This window comes from Anomaloglossus baeobatrachus, chromosome 8 (assembly GCF_048569485.1).
Source record: "Anomaloglossus baeobatrachus isolate aAnoBae1 chromosome 8, aAnoBae1.hap1, whole genome shotgun sequence".
Lineage (NCBI taxonomy): Eukaryota > Metazoa > Chordata > Amphibia > Anura > Aromobatidae > Anomaloglossus > Anomaloglossus baeobatrachus.
The window spans coordinates 73,707,776-73,725,701 of record NC_134360.1 but is presented as its reverse complement, the minus strand read 5'-3'; the positions used below and the strand labels follow the sequence as shown (position 1 = coordinate 73,725,701).

Genomic DNA, 17,926 nt, shown 5'->3' with positions numbered 1-17,926 from the left:
GGATGCAAAAGACGTCTCAAAAACTCAAACACCTAGTTTTCTTACACTTGGGAGCACAGTTTTGTCTAAAATGCTGTAAGAAGTTTGGGATTTTATTGTTCTTGTAACAGGGTCAAGGCCTTCTAGAAGCAGCAAAACAGCCTCACAACATTATGGATCCTCCATCATGCTACACCAAAGGTAGGATCTACTTCTTTAAGGGAAACCTGTCAGGTCCAATATGCATCTAGAACCACGAACAGTTCTAGGTGCATATTGCTAAACCCTGCCTAACCATCCCAGCATAAAGTAGCATAGAGATCTTTGGAAAAAATATTTTTAAAGATCCTTTATGATATGTTAATGAACGCAGGGACTAGTCACAAGGGTGTTAATTCCCCCAACTAGTCCGCCCTCTTACATATTTGCATACCCACAGGGGCATGCTAACATGCTATTCAATGCCCTGCGTCATCGGCGGTGACACATATACCCGTGTTGGTTGTCACCGCCTCAGATGCAGAGTTTAGGGTAAGTACGGATGATCAGAATCAGACGTCCTGGCACTTCCGGTCATGCGCACTATGAAGCTGGGTGTACGCGTCCCAGCTTAAGAGAGGTCTGGTGCACATGGACTTCTGATCATGCACACTGAGCCTAAACCCAGCATCTGAGGTGGTGACAACGGACACAGATATGTGCATCACCGCCAATGACGCTGGGCAATGAAGAGCATGTTAGCACGCCCCTGTGGGTGTGCTAACATGCTAAGAGGGTGGACTACAGTAGTTGGGAGAAATAATGCACTTGTGAATAGTCCCTGCACTCATTAGCATATCATAAAGGATCTTTAGAAATACTTTTTCTAAAGATCTCTTCATCTTTGCTACTAGATACAGGGACAGTCAGGCAGGGATTAGAAATATGCACTCAGAACTGCCTGTGATTCTGGGTACATAGTGGATCTGACATAGGGTCATTGTCTTGTTGGAAGGTGGACCTTGAGCCAAGTCTGAGGTCCAGAGCACTCTGAAAGAGATTTTCTTCCAGGATATCTCTGTACTTGGCCGTATTCATCTTTCCTTCAATTGAAACTAGCCATCCTGTCCCTGCAGCTGAAAAACCCCACCATAGTATGATGCTGCTACCACCATGTTTCACTGTTGGGATTGTATTGGGCAGGTGATGAGCAGTGCCTGGTTTTCTTTACACATACTGCTTAGAATTATCACCAAAAAGTTTTTTTTATCTTCGTCTCATCAGACCAGAGAATCTTATTGGCTCATAGTCTGAGAGTCCTTCATGTGTTTTATTGCAAACTCTATGCAGGCTTTCATATGTCTTGCACTGAGGAGAGGCTTTCGTTGGACCACTCTGCCATAACGGCCCGACTGGTGGAGGACTGCAGTGATAGCTGACTTTGTGGAACTTTCTCCCATCTCCCTACTGCATCTCTGGAGGTCAGCCACAGTGATCTTGGGGTTCTTCTTTACTTCTCTCACCAAGGCTTTTCTCCCACAAGTATTCAGTTTGGCTGGACGGCCAGGTCTAGGAAGAGTTCTGGTGGTCCAAAACATCTTCCTTTTAAGGATTATGGAGGCCACTGTGCTCTTAGGACTCTTGAGTACTGCAGAAATTCTTTTATAACCTTAGCCAGATCTGTGCCTTGCCACGATTCTGTCTCTGAGCTCCTTGGGCAGTTCCTTTGACCTCATGATTACCATTTGGTATGACATGCACTGTGTGCTGTGAGGTCTTATATAGACAGGTGTGTGCCTTTCCAAATCAAGTCCTCAGCTTACTTAAACACAGCTGGACTACACTGAAGGAGTAGAACCATCTCAAGGAGGATCACAAGGAAATGGACAGCATGTGACAAATATGAGTGTCTGAGCAAAGGGTCTGAATACTTATGACCATGTGATATTTCAATTTTTCTTGTTTAAAAAATTTGCAAAAATTTCTACTTTTGTTTTTTTCTGTCTAGATGGGGTGAAGAGTGCACATTAATGAAATAAAAAATTACTTTTTTCAATTTACCAAATGGCTGCAATGAAACAAAGTGACAAATTTAAAGGAGTCTGAATACTTTCCGTACCCACTGTATAGGCTATTAGTTAAGCCAGGTGATATTACTTTTCACTAAGTGCAGGATTACTTTCTAATAACTGATAGATTTCAGCAGGTGCAAAGACTTTCCATGGCTTTTTGTACCTCTCTTTCTTTGTGTGTTCAATAAATTTTCCCTGTGCCATTTCTCATTATTTAATATAACTTAATTTATGGACATCTATGGTTTGATTTCTTAGGCGGGCTTTGCACACTACGACATCGCAGATGTGATGTCGGTGGTGTCAAATCGAAAGTGACGCACATCCGGCGTCGCAGTCGATATCGTAGTGTGTAAAGCCTTTTACATACGATTAACAAGCGCAAAAGCGTCGTTATCGTATGATCAGTGTAGGGTCCGACATTTCCATAATTTTGCAGCCGCTACGGTACGATGTGGCTTTATACACAGCGATGTGTGCTGCCGCAGGAACGAGGAACATCACCTTACCTGCGTCCCGGCTGCAATGTGGAAGGACGAAGGTGGGCGGGATGTTTACATCCCGCTCATCTCCGCCCCTCTGCTTCTATTGGCCGCCTGCCGTGTGACGTCGCTGTGACGCCGCACGACCCGCCCCCTTAGTAAGGAGGCGGTTCGCCGGCCAGAGCGACGTTGCACGGCAGGTGAGTGCCTGTGAAGCTGACGTAGTGATAATGTTCGCTACGGCAGCAATCACAAGATATCGCTGCTGCGACGGGGGCGGGGACTATCGCGCTCGACATCGCAGCATCGGCTTGTGATGTCGCAGCGTGCAAAGTACCCCTTAGCCTGTGTGGATTGGATGGGTTATTATGGACAGCTGATGTGGAAGAAATTCATGTCAATAACACCTTTTGAAATATATTTACCTAGAAAACTGGTGACATGTTCAATATTTATTTCATCGGTTCCTTGTATGAGTATATTATACATATTTGAGTAATACGTTCCCTGATGAAGAGGTGAAACGCGCATCGGGACGCTTGGGTGTAACACAATCTGACAGCCAACTGGTTAGTAATCTCATGTAATCTTAATGATAACTGTTTGACTGAAGCTGTGCAGACTAATGTAACAACGTCTAAAGGGAGAAACACAGGCTGCAACTTACTAACGTTATAGTGTAACCCCCTATATTGGGAAAGTTTAACTATTTAATCACTATATGCATTATATGTATAAGACTCTCCCTGTGTTTCATTACCCTATTTAGGCTTTATAATTACTGAATGTAATCATTGCATTTAGATTCTGTCTTGATTGTGATCTCCCTTATACTGTGAACCGCTTGCTTATTTTAATTATGTTTTAAATTTATATAAATAAAATTAAAAATATTTTTAAATACATTGGATCAATACCACTGTCTTTCGTTGAGCTTTATGTATATTAGGTGGTTTCCATGATCACTTTTTCATATAGGTCTTGTATAGTGACCAATAGATACATATTTTGAGTTTATGTATATGTGTGTGTATATGTATATATTATATACACACACACACACACACACACAGACACACACACACACACACACACACACACACACACACACACTATTATTATTAAGAGTACTATGCCTTTAAACAATATAGGACAGCCCATATGATGATGTCATGTGTTTGGAAGTTTCTGATAGGTTTATTGGCAACATCTGAGTTAATAAGCGGCAAACCTGTGGGTGTATTTTAATGCACACCTGAAACACACTGCTTCTTTGTGTAGCATCACGGGAAAGTCAAATGAAATCAGCCAAGATCTCAGGAAGAGAAATGTGGACTTTCACAAGTCTGGTTCATCTTTGGGTGCAATTTCCAGATACCCGAAGGTGCCTCATTCATCTGTACAAACAACTATAAGCAACTGCAATCAAGATGGGAATGTCCAGACATCATACCGCTCAAGAAAGAGAAGGGTTCTGTGTACCAGAGATGAACATGCTTTGGTCAGACATGTGCATATCAACTCAAGAATTAAAGCAAAAGACCTTGTGCTTGTGAAGATGCTGGCGGAAACTGGTAAGATTGGTCATTATCCACAGTGAAATAAGTACTGTATCAACATGGGCTGAAAGGCCACTCTGCCAGGAAGAGGCCATTACGCCAAAAGAAACATAAAAAGCCAGAATAATGTTTGCAAATACACACAGGAACAAAGACCTTAATTTTTGAAGACACGGCCTGGGGTCTGACAAAACTAAAATTGAACTGTTTGGCCATTATGACCATTGTTACGTTTGGAGGAAAAGGAGAAGCTTTGAAGACTAAGAACACCATCCCAACTATGAAACACAGGGGTGGCAGCATAATGTTGTGGGGTTGTTTTTCTGCAGGAGGGACAGGTGTACTTCACAAAATAGATGACATCATGAGGATAGAAGATTATGTGGCAATACTGAAGTAACATCTGAAGACATCACCAGGAGCATAAACCTTGGGTGGAAATAGGTCTTCCAAATGGACAATAACCCGAAGCATACTGAAAAACTGGTTACAAAGTGGCTAGGACCTATTGTATACACATATATAGCTTGGTCCGTTGCTTCCCATACAGAGCAAGTTTTTTAACTGCAGGTGAGGTTACACAAAGGTTAGGGACCCCAAAAATAGAGATTACCTTGGCGTTGGTTTTGGGGCTCTTTTGCATTGATCAATACAATGGCTAAACATCTCTTATATTCCTATTATTCATAACAGTTATGCATATTTCATTTTTTAGGTTTTTTTCACCCATGTGTGCCGTGAATAATGGCACACGGAGGGACATATGTGTGTTTAACAAGTCAATGAAAAACGTCTGTGTTTTTCACTGATGTGTGAAACAGGCCTTAAAGCTAGTCCAGCACATGCATCAGCTCTGTATACCTGCTAAATCTGCAGCAGAGAAAACATTGATTTTATCAAAATGACAGCAAACAGCTCAGTAAGTGATACATCGATGGAATCAGGGTCTCTGTCGCTACATTATGCTGCTCTCATATGGGGGAGCAAATACCTGTTGACAGATTCCCTTGGCAAAATTGAAAATTGTTCTGTGGTCAGAGGAATCAAAATTTGAAATTCTTTATGGAACATATCGACACAGTGTCCTGCAGATTGAAGAGGAGAGGGACCATCCAGCTTGTTATCAGTGCACAGTTCAGAAGGGCAGTTTACACATCCTGAAAGGTGCTGTCCATACTGAGCACAGGGGTTTTAGAACAATATATGCTCAATCCAGTCTATTTATGGATGGAGAGTTTTTGTGCTGTATTTTTTCTGCCAAGAAATGCAGAAATGGTGCAGAAATACACAACATGCGCCCATAGCCTTAGGGGTACTTTGCACATTACAATATCGCAGGTGCGATGTCGGTGGGGTCAAATCGAAAGTGACGCACATCCAGCGTCGCTGTCGATATCGTAGTGTGTAAATCCTTAATGATACGATTAACGAGCGCAAAAGCGGCGTAATCGTATCATCGGTGTAGGGTCCGACATTTCTATAATTTAGCTGCTGCAACGGTACGATGTTGTTCCTGCGGCAGTACACATCGCTGTGTGTGAAGCCGCAGGAGCGAGGAACATCTACATGCGTCCTGCGGCTCACGCCAGCTATGCGGAAGGAAGAAGGTGGGCGGGATGTTTACGTCCCGCTCATCTCCACCCCTCCACTTCTTTTGTCCGCCTGCCGTGTGACGTCGCTGTGACGCCGCACGACCTGCCCCCTTAGTAAGGAGGCGGTTCGCCGGCCAGAGTGACGTCGCAGGGCAGGTGAGTGCATGTGAAGCTGCCGTAGCGATAATGTTCGCTACGGCAGCAATCACAAGATATCGCTGCTGCGACGGGGGCGGGGACTATCGCGCTCGGCATCGCAGCATCGGCTTGTGATGTCGTAGTGTGTAAAGTGCCCCTTAGTGTTTACAAAAAGCACAGCATGTTGGTATGATATAGAAAAATGATAATTTATCATGAGAAATCTTTAAAATTGTGAAGCTTCTCTATTTCAACCGAAACAAAGCACATTCTTGCAATATTTTACCTTGGTTTAATGAACATGCTTCTCGGTCATAAAAACCTGCACAGGCAAGCCACCTACAATTACCAATCATAGCAGATGAAAAAAAAAAAAAAAAGATCTTCCAGTAATTCCAACCAAACATTGGACAGGGTTTCCTCCTATGCTACATCTAAAAAGACATAAGTCATTGATGAGGGCTTTATTTATTTATTTTTTTTTTATTTCATACTTTCGTCTACATGTAATCGTATTGTTGTAAAGAAACCCAAGGAGCTCGACTCATCACAAAGAATTTATTCCGGACCTAACAGTATGGCTACAAAATAATTGAGAAGAACATAGAAAAGATTGGATCTCCACTTAGTAAGGTAATTTTTTTAAATATTTTTTCATACCACTGAGGTTTTAATACTTGAGATAGTATTAAACTATAGGTGGGTACACCTCGTTATGGTTGAGTGGCTTTTATGCTTTTTGATCAAAATAGTGCATGTACTATTACTTTTTACTTACTACAGGGCATATGCTCATTTTTTTTTCTTTTCTTGGGTTTTGTCTGTGAAATGGCCACAGTGTGAACGTGGTCCTAACCTGTGCACGTATACCAACTTATGCTTCAGCTCATTGCTTTGCTTTTGTTGTGTATGGTTATATTGTTTGAAGTGATGTCTGAGGACTACCATGCTTGGTAATCGTAAAGACTAAATAGGATAACTGAAGTGAGCACTAATATATATATAGTGCAAGCCAAAAAAATACATAGTACATAAGGATAAGGCTGCACAAAACATTGAAGCAGACAATGAAAAATGCCACTTGCTAACTTGAAAGTATGAATAATGAAATGCATACCTGCCATGAATATTAGGAAAAAGGAGATATTTAGCAATCGCATTGATCAATGTAACTGAGCCCCAAAACCTTGTCAAGGTATATCTCTATATTGGGGTCCCTAAGCTCTATGACCCTAACTGTGTGTCATCTCATTGCAATTAAAAACTGCTGTGTGTGGAGAGGGGTAACTAAGGACTTTCTTAAATAGGAGATGGAAAAAACATGGCCGAAAGGGGCGGAGCTGTGTTCACATTCAGAAAAAAAACTTCATAAATACTAAATAGGATAACGTCAAGTTAGCAAGTGGCATTTTTCATTGTATGCTTCAATGTTTTTCGGTATGCTTATAGCATTATACTATTATCTAACTTTGATGTGCAGCCTTATCCTTATGTACTATGTATTTTTTTTGGCTTGCACTCAGAATATATATTAGTGCTCACTTCAGTTATCCTATTTAGTATTATGAAGGTTTTTTTTTTCTGAATGTGAACACAGCTCCGCCCCTTTCGGCCATGCTTTTTCCATCTCCTATATAAGAAAGTCCTTGGTTACCCCTCTCCACACACAGCAGTTTTTAATTGCAATGAGATGACACAAAGTTAGGGTCATAGAGCTAGGGACCCCAATATAGAGATATACCTTGACAAGGTTTTGGGGCTCAGTTACATTGATCAATGCGATTGCTAAATATCTCCTTATCCTAATATTCATGGCAGGTATGCATTTCATTATTCACACTTTCAAGTTAGCAAGTGGCATTTTTCATTGTATGCTTCAATGTTTTTCGGTATGCTTATAGCATTATACTATTATCTAACTTTGATGGTAATCGTAAAGAGCAGATGGATGCTTGGATGGTCACGATTCGAGTATCCAAGTTCGGGTGCTTGGTGCTCATAACTGTTAGTGATGAGCGGGCACTACCATGTTCGAGTGCTTATAACTAGTGATGAGTGGGCACTACCACGCTCGGTTGTTTGGTACTCTTAACAAGCAGTTGGATGCTCGGGTGGGTATGACTCGTGTACATGAGTATAATGGAAGTCAATGGGGGACTAGCAGTTTTCAAGAAGAATTCCAGGAAAAATGCTTGAGTCCCCCATTGACTTCCATTATACTCATGTACACGAGTCATACCCACCTGAGCATCCAACTGCTTGTTAAGAGTACCAAACAACCGAGCGTGGTAGTGCCCACTCATCACTAGTTACGAGTACCAAGCACCTGAGCATGGTAGTGCCCACTCATCACTAGTTACGAGTACCCGACCATGATAGTGCTCGCTCATCACTACTTACGAGCACCCGAGCATGGTAGTGCCCGCTCATCTATAGTTACGAGCACCCGACCATGGAAGTGCTCACTCATCACTAGTTACAAGCACCAAGCACCCGAGCATGGTAGTGCCCACTCATCACTAGTTACAAGCACCAAGCACCCGAGCATGGTAGTGCCCACTCATCTCTAGTTATTTGACAATCTGGAAATTGTCACAATCCATAAATGCTAAGCTTTAGCATGTGTGTAAATCTGTTTGCCACTATTCAATGTAACAATGATATTCTTCAACTTCCTTTAGGGTATGTGCACACGTTGAGTATTTGGTTGCAGATATCTCTGCACTATTTCTGTATCTCTTGGCAGGAAAAACGCAGCTGCAAAAAACACACATTTATTGCACACTTTTGATACATTTTTTTCAGCATTTTTCAATTGAATTCAATGGGTCAAAAAAGCAGCTAAAAAATGCTGAAAGAATTGACATGCTGCAATTATTTTTTGCACCAAATCTGAGAGGAAAAAATACTCAACGTGTGCACTACACTTCAGGGCTCTCATTGACTTTGCTGGCATAAGGATTTGGTTGCAGTGTTGTGACAAAACTGAAGTCAAAAACAGATCAACCAACGAGATAAAAGGATAAAGGGTAATTGGTGATATGTGAATTGTTATATTTAGACTCTAAAAAGGGTAATAATACTTTTGTTCGGTATTTTTTTGTCTGTTTTTCTTTTTGTATGTTCCCTAACCCCTCCCCTTTCCTTTTCCCAGTTACTGTTAAAAATCATTCAATAAAAATACCTTTGGAATAAAAAAAAAGTGATAAAAACGTATATGGTGCATTTTTTTGAGAAATCTGCACCAAAATCTGCATGCCTATCCTGAAGTCAGCAAAGTCTATGAGATTTCTGAAGTGTTGTGCACATGTTGCTTTTTTCCCTTGCAGATTTGCTGCAGAAAAAAAAAAATCAGCATGTCAATTGTTGGGGCATTGTTTTCCTGTGTTTCATAACCATTGCAGCCATTGACTTCATTAAAAAAAAATGCACCAAAACCGAATGCTTTTTTTTCTGACAGAAGGTGAAGATTTGATGCAGAAAATTTCTGTAACAAATCTGCAGCGTGTGCACATAGCCTTAAAGTAAAGCCCTGCTGTGCAGCCACATTAAGAATTGAGAATAAAGCCCGCTTTACACGCTGCAATGTATCTTACGATGTGTCGGCGGGGTCACGTCGTAAGTGACGCACATCCGGCATCGTAAGGTACATTGCAGTATGTGACAGGTACGTGCGATTGCGATTAAACGGTAAAATGTTCATCGCATACACATCGTACCTTTCTCTAGAATTGAACGTCAGATTGTTCATCGTACCCGGGGTAGCGCACATCGCAGTGTGTGACATCCCGGGAACGATGAACAGATCTTACCTGCGTCCTGCGGCTTCCGGCCAGCAATGAGGAAGGAGGTGGGCGGGATGTTTACGTCCCACTCATCTCCGCCCCTCCGCTTCTATTGGCTGGCTGCTGCGTGACGTCGATGTGACGCCGAACGTCCCTCCCACTCCAGGAAGTGGACGTTCGCCGCCCACATCAAGGTCATATGGACGGGTAAGTACGTGTGATGGGAAATAATCGTTTGTGCGGCACATTCAACAAATTGAACGTGCCGCACATATGATGGGGGCGGTTATGATCGCATACGATATCGTATGCTGGATCGTAAGGTGTAAAGCAGGCTTTAGCGGTATAACTTAAAGGGAACCTGTCACCAGATTTGGGGCCTATAAGCTGCGGCCACCACCAGCGAGCTCCTATATACAGCATTCTATCATGCTGTATATAAGAGCCAGGCCGCTGTGTAGAATGTAAAAATCACTTTATAATACTCACCTAAATGGTCGCTGTGGTGGAGTTGGATCACATGGGCATCACCGTTCTCTGGTGCCGGCGCCTCCTCTTTTGGCCATCTTTGTCGTCCTTCTTCTGTAGCCAAGGTGCATGATGTGTCCTACGTCATCCACACTCGCCGGCATTGAGGTCCTGAGCAGGAGCACTTTCATCTGCTCTGAGCAGGTCAGATCAAAGTATTGTAGTGCGCCTGTGCGGGACCGGCGCATGTGTATGACGTAGACATGTCATGCACACAGGCTTCAGAAGGAGGACAAAGATGGCCGAAAGAGGAGGCTCTGGCACTAGAGAACGGAGACTCCCATATGACCCAACTCCACCGCAGCGACCGTTTAGGTGAGTATTATAAGTGATTTTTACGTTCTACACAGCGGCCTGGGCTCTTATATATGTGGCGCCCTGGACTAGCCAGGTCGTCACAGGTAACATACATACACCCCCACCCCCATTAGACAGTAACACTAGCCAAACACAAAATCCTTGTTGCCTCCCTCCAGTGTCCGATGTCCACAACAGGTGGGGCGGAGCCAAGCGGTTGGCCCCAACCACCGAGGAGTTCACAGGCCTTGAGGCGGGAAAAGTGGGAGAACGAGTTTGGAGTTTGAAGTGTGAGGAGTAAACACTTGGGTGTCTGGGTTTGTGGCCCAGGCACTGACAGCAAGGTTGGCAGACGGTGGTGGCCGTCTGCAGGAGTGGTGGAGCAACACGGAACCGTAGGACCGGGGTCAGGCGACGGCCCGCCGGTACCGACCGGGGAGCGAAGTGAAGCCAGCACACACAGTCAGGGCCATCGGACCCCGACCAGGCTTGGAGCCGCCAACAATAGTCAGATCCGAATGTGACTGGAACCCCAGGGGTTTCCTAACAGCCAAAGACCCGATAGAAGGCAACCGCCCACACCGTGAGGGTATACAGCTACCGCCTAAGGCTAGAGACCCAAGGGCCAGTGCCTGCAGGCAAACGGGCTCCTCCGGCATCCATACACTGGGGAGCGGACTACCATTGGAGATCCATCGTAGTCAAACAAGTACATCAAGGTGCAGGGAAAGACAGCCGCTATCACCTGTCCGGGGAGAGACACTGCAGCCGGCTTCGGGACCCGTCCATCCAGCCGTTTGGTTTACCGAGGACTTTATGCATCTCTTGCTGAGTGAGTACACCCGTGCCATCCGGCAACGCGCCGCGCTGTCCCTGCAACCCTGCACCTCACCAACCCTGCCTCCCCGTCACACCACCGGGCCCCGGGACCACCGACCTCTACCCACGGAGGGGGAAAACAACAGCCCAGCTGCTCCCTGCCATCGCTCCCGGGATCCCCGTCACCAGCAGCGGTGGTGCCCATCTTCACCACAACCCGTGGGTGGCGTCATGGACTAAATCCCCCAAACCAACCACCCCTTTCACTCACGGGCGAGGAGCGCCGCTCGAGTCCCTGGATCCGGCCCACCGCTCGAGCCACTGAGCAGCCGCAGCAGCGCCGGACCCGAGCGTTAGCGAGCGACCAGCAGCAGCGGCGGCGTCCTCCCCGCCCGCGACATATACACTATGTTAGAATGCTGTATATAAGAGCACACTGGTGGTGGCCGCAGCTTATAGGCCCAAAATCTGGTGACAGGTTCCCTTTAACTTTTTGAAACAACAAAGATCTCAAGCACCCAATTTGCAATTAAAAAGTGTCCAACAAAATTCTGCAGCTCCCCGTTTGCACCCATAGACAACATAGACATTCCGCTATTCCAGTCTAGGTTTATACAGCTTGGATAAAATAATTAGCCCGCTATTATTTCACAAACATAGCCCTTATAACATTCAATTGTGGAAAAAAAACGTTTTGGTGCTAAGTTGGCATGGTGGTATAGCCAAAAAGTGCCCAAATGCTGGATTTGTTGTAAAAAAAAAAAAAAATATGCTAGACAAATTGGTGATGAAAAGCAGACATTCTGAACGCTGCATATCTAATCATAGAAAGGTATTTGGCAATTTAGCAGTTTTAGAGGAAAAAGAGCTGTAGGCTCCAAAGGCAAGGAAGAGTGATGCTCTGGCAATGGAGCAATGTGCATTTTATGTGCATATTCCTCTATTAAGATTTTTTTTTCTTTGGGGAATTTCTTGCCACACCTCAAACCGAAAATAAGAAGGGACACAGATTAAACCCACTGAACTCGGCCAAAATCACAAAGCATATACTTTTTTTTTTTTCCTTTTTCCCCTCTAGGAGACTTACAATGAAAGGACACACATAATTTTAAGCGTCTAAGTTCAGGCTTTGGGAAGGCAGAAAAGGAACTGCTGCTCTTCTTCAAAGACACTGAAGGAAATCTCTGCATCTAGGCAGAGCTGGATTTTCCGCAGCATCCGGTGGTACACACAGCGAGGCTCCATAGGCACAACGGCGAGCTCCATTATCCAGGTACGGCCGCGATTTAAGATTTATAATACAAACCAGGAGGACGATTCTTTCTACAGGCAAATAGCAAAATCTTGTCAACCAAGACGGCTGTATTTGATGAAAAATTCTGTTTCCATGCCAGGCGTAACAGCTGGGCTTTATGGAAGAATTGAAACAGGCTCAAGTTTTCTAAGTATCTGTGCACGGGGGCCAAAATCCAATCTAATCTAATATGTTCTGATGTTGGATTGTCTGCAGTCATAATAGTCGTTTTTCGCAAGGACACCTTTAAAGGGAATCTGTCACCAGGTTGTTGCTCCCAGATCTAAGCATAATGTTGAGACAGAGACCCTGATGCCAGCAAGGTGTCACTTACTGGGCTGTTTGATGTCATATTGATAAAATCACTGCTTTCTCTGCTGCAGATCTAGTAGTTATTCAGAGCTCATAAATATGCTGGACTACCTAGTAGTCCTGTAATGATAATCTACTGCTGATTAAACAGTGATTCTATCAAAACTACACTAAGCAGCTCAGTAAGTGACACATAGCTGGAATCAGGATCTCTGCCCTTACCTTATGCTGCTCTCAGATTAGATGGCAAAAACCTAGTGACAGATTCTCTTTAAGAGGTTGTGGGAGCCATCATATTCAATATAAGGAGAAGTATGGGCCGTAAAAAAAGTATATAAAAGGTTGTAGGGGCCATCATACTATATATAGGGGGTAGTGGGGGCCATATGAAAATATGTAAGAGGTTGAGGTTGTGGGGGCCATCATACTATATATAGGGGGACGTGGGGGCCATATTAAAGTATATTAGAGGTTGTGGGGGCCATCCTTCATTTGTCACTCCACTCTTTAATAAAATACTCAGATGTCCGGGTATAAAGAATAACGACAGCTTAAAACTAAAAAGTGTTTATTTTGGAGTTAGGAAAATTATATATTTTATTGTTTTCCAGTTTTATTTATAGGTCTGAATGACATATGCATTGCAATGACTGCGAATTTCGAAAGTATTTATATGTAACCCTATTTTATAGAATGTCAGTTATGGCTATTACCTTTATATATTTATAAAGGCCAGTCATTTTATAGGATAAAAATATACAAATGACACAGTATAAGATCATCAACATTTAAAGACAGTGAACAGACCCTTAGGGCTTAGGCTATTGTTCACACAAGGTGTTTTTGCTGTTTTTTTCTGCAGAAAAACCTCATCTCTTGGCAGGAAATAACCTGCGGTTTTGGTGGGTTTTTTGATGAGTTTTTACAGCATTTTTGCACTTTTCATTGCTCTGTATGGGTGGAAAAAAAGCAGCAAAAATGCATAAAAAATGCTGAAAGAATTGACATGCTGCTTCTTTCAAAAACGCAGTAAGAACAAAGCAGGTTGCCACTTCAGTCAGGAAAAATAACCACAAGTGTTTTGTGTGTGTGGATGAGATTTCTGGAATCTCATAGGCTTTGCTGGTACTGTAAAAGCATCATTTTATTATTAGCATGGATTTACATAAAAAAACATGCACATAAAGCTGCAAAAACGCTCTGTGTGACCATAGCCTTCAGATACAATGGGTCATCTTAAAATACTTATTTTCTGCATGTAAGTAGTTGACATCTTCTTTCACTGAAATTGTAGCTCATTCATTCCCAGTCCAGTATTTTCTCTGGAGTCTGTGGTAATCTGACCATAAACCTCAAAAGCAGCAAACAAAAGGGCTGAAACTTTTCTTAGGTTTCCTACAAAGCACTAAGACAAATACACAAATACATGAGTAATATAGCCAAACAGCTAAAACCAAAATAGTACAGACAAGTACAAGGGAGCCACTGTGTCTTAGGCAAAATATGGTGGGTATGTTTTATTACAGGAGGGGTAAGAGTTGAGAGCAATGTTGAGTTTGCGAAGAGCCTCTTTAGAAGGAAGAGGACTTCTTTGGACCACGTGTCGAATGTAGGATTAGGTGGTCTTCCTTATGAAGTGGCTATTTGCACATTTACATTCCCAGAAGACGATTGTTTGGCCTTTAAAGGCCCAGTCACACACAACGACTTACCAGCAATCCCGACAACGATACGACCTGATAACAATCGGTGGTAAGTTGCTAGGAAGTCGCTGGTGAGATGTCACACAGTCAGACCTTACCAACAACGCAGTAACGATCAGCGACCTGTATAACAATCTCGGCGGGCGTTGGGACCGTGTTAGGAGGTCATTGGTAGGTGTCAAACACAGCGATGCGCCCTGCCCAGCAGGACATCGCCTTTTAAGAAAATGGTCCGGACCATTCGGCAACAACTAGCGATCTCACAGCAGGGGCCTGATCGCTGGTAGGTGTCTCACATAACGAGATCGCTGGCAAGATCGTTGCAGCGTCACAGAAACTGTGACTCAGCAATGATCTCGTTAGCGATCTCGTTGTGTGTGATGGGGCCTTAAGTCTCCTTACGCAGGCTTGGCAATCTCTTCATGGACAAACGTTCCCCATTAGACTCTCAATATGTAGAAAACACAAATTTCAATTGCCTACTTCATAGTATCAGCTCAACTTAAGTTCAAAACCTTTCTTTTATTCCAAGGTTACAACAACTTTGACTACCATGGATGTTCTTGTGCGGCTTTTGGCTCTAGCACTGATATTTACACCACAAGCACTGTGCCAGTATGAAGTTTATGACTATGACACAGATTATGAAACTGAACCAGAACCTCCATATCAGCCACCCATCCATTTCCAACACAGCATAGATTATAATGTTCCAAGTGTTCCCTACTCCACAGACTGTGCCAAAGAATGCTACTGTCCACCATCATCCATAGTCACCATGTACTGTGACAATCGGAAGCTCAAAATCATCCCGCAGATACCATCTCGCATTCAACAGCTGTACCTACAACACAATGAGATTGAAGCGGTGACAAAAAAGTCCTTCATCAACGCCACTTCTCTACGAGAAATTAACCTTGGTTACAACAAACTGAAATCGAACAGAATTGACAATGGAGCATTTGCTACATCTCCCCACCTGAGTCAAATATTCCTAAACAACAATGACTTAGAAGATATTCCATCACCGATTTCTAGTTCTGTGGAAAGGATGTTCTTGGGGGCAAACAAGATTAACAAAGTAAGAGATCAAGACCTCCAGGGCTTAGTCAACGTTACCATGCTTGACCTTTGCAACAATCGGATTGATAACATCAAAGGAAAAACTCTAGGCAAGCTGACAAAGTTGATGCAACTCAATATCTGTAACAACAAGTTGTCTTCAATGCCTGCGAGCCTTCCGACGTCACTCATGTATCTGTCACTGGAGAATAACTCAATTTCCAAGATACCAGATGATTATTTCGCAAATTTGCCAAATCTGATTGCCATTCGGTTGTCACACAACAAAATTGATGAGGTTCCTTTGTACATGTTCAATCTGCCAAAACTTATGGAACTGAATCTGGGTCATAACAAACTGAAGCGCATCTTCTATGTTCCCCGGTCACTGGAGCATCTGTATCTGCAGGACAATGAGTTTGAAAGTAAGTAATTTGACTTTAATAATGAAATCATTCTTATTGCTTGTGTAGATATCCAATCATTTTAAAAAATGCCATAAAAATACATGTGAAATCCATGGTATTTAAGTCCATGAAAGTGAGAAAAACCCCCCACATGGAAGCCATTTATGTATTATCAGCCTTTTTGAGGGTGCAAAAATCAGATATAGTCAAGTGAATTTGGCCCTGCAGATATGGACAACCATGGGAAGTATTTCTCTGCCTAGGTTCCAATAAAAAATACATCCTATTCTTGTGCTTATTGCATGACCATTGGGCATCTCAGGAACTAATCACATTTCTTCCTTTGCCTAATGCTGGCTTTACACATCCCAGTTTATGAGTTGTGGGCCTCCAAATCCAAACTTGACAGCCACATAGGCATATAAGGCATATATGGCACTGTGGTTAAGTTGAGGTCCAGGGACTAGAGATGAGCAAACCTGAGGGTCGGTTTTGGAACTGAACACCAACTTGAAAAAACAAGGTTCAAATTTTGAGTTTGAATGCTTTATGTTTGAACCTAACTTGCGCGAGCACCGCTGTGCTCAGGTACGCTTGGTGCTCAGCCCTGTGTGAGCCGCATCCAATGTTTGAATGGCTTGTTCTGAGTGTGATCAAATGTAGTATGTAACAATTTTTTTTTTTTTTTTTAAAAAAGACCATTCACCCACCCCCAGAAGTGAGCTGCTTATGGCTGGCTGTACGTGGGCTGAGACCCACACTGCCAATCAGTGATTCCAAACCTCCTTGGGCCAGGTTCAGACCAGTGAAGGTTCGGTTCGTCTGCTGCTAGCGAACCGAACCTCCAAAAGGTTTGCTCATGTTTACCGGGCTCCCGCGTTCACGGTGCACATCAGAAGCTTGACATGAATGTCAAAACATGGATGTGTGAAACCGGCCTCACTTGAAGATTCTGATTGTTAGAAGATTAAGCTGCGAAAATACAGAAAAGTGTCCTCATTGGGACACAAGCTCAGACAGATTATCTCAATAAAAAAACACAACCTTAATATCTGAATAAATGTTCACATAGAATTTAGGGGCACTTATATAGTTAATCTGTAAACAATTATGATAAGCAATGGTTACTGCTAACGAACGTTCGGTGCAGAATGTTAGTTCTGACAGGCGACATCATCGCAACCTGATTGTCTCAAGTACCAATGATCTTAACCCTTTGCCATCTTCTGTATGCTGCGATCAATAACGATCGCGGCATACAGAAGTGTGTGAGGGAGTGGGCTCTTTATCTTTCACCTCCGGAACTCCTGCAACCATGATCACAGGGGAGACAAGGGTTATCATGGCAGCCAAATGTCAAATGATGACCTAAAGGTTTATCATGTATGGTGTCCTGTTAGACCCAGCTAGAAGCAGCCATTCTGTTAATGTAAGGTTGACAGTAAAATTGAGCGAGTACCTAACTTTTCGTACTCACTATACTCAGAACGAGCACTGTCTAATACTTGAGTATTCATTCCGAATAGCGTGTGCAATGCAAGTCAAAAGGGAAAAAAACTTGCAAAGTAATGAGTAACCCGAATGCCGTTCTATTCGTGTGAGTAGCAAATAGTGCGAAATTCAGGTTACTCGTTACTTTGTGAGTATTCCCCATTGACTTGCATTGCACACACTATTAGGAATGAATTCGCGAGTATTAGACAGTACTCATTAGGAGTATAGTGAGTACGAATAGTTAGGTACTCGCTCAACTCTAGTTGACAGGTGTAATGTATTACCATGCTTGTGCACTGCAATACAATATACCAGCGATCCGACTAATAAACTGTCAGCTGTCATCCTTTTCTTTTTTATATGTTATATCAAGTAATCCCTTGATTTTGGACGTGCGTCCCAGAACCGCTGATTGCGTATTTTA

The 17,926-nt window shown here is 43.1% G+C and overlaps 2 protein-coding genes across 3 annotated transcripts in view; one reads left to right on the top strand and one right to left on the bottom strand.

The window, feature by feature from the left end:
• The window catches only part of LOC142249854 (centromere protein P-like), a 389,082-nt gene that overhangs the window by 249,137 nt on the left and 122,019 nt on the right, over positions 1–17,926 (bottom strand). The gene's annotated exons all lie outside the window — the stretch shown is intronic.
• The window catches only part of OMD (osteomodulin), a 30,212-nt gene continuing 18,590 nt past the window's right edge, over positions 6,305–17,926 (top strand). Inside the window, exons 1-3 of the mRNA XM_075321787.1 lie at positions 6,305–6,434; positions 12,309–12,503; positions 15,072–16,026. Coding sequence (XP_075177902.1) covers positions 15,093–16,026 — 934 coding nt within the window. The 5' untranslated portion in view covers positions 6,305–6,434; positions 12,309–12,503; positions 15,072–15,092. The remainder of the gene's footprint in view (positions 6,435–12,308; positions 12,504–15,071; positions 16,027–17,926) is intronic.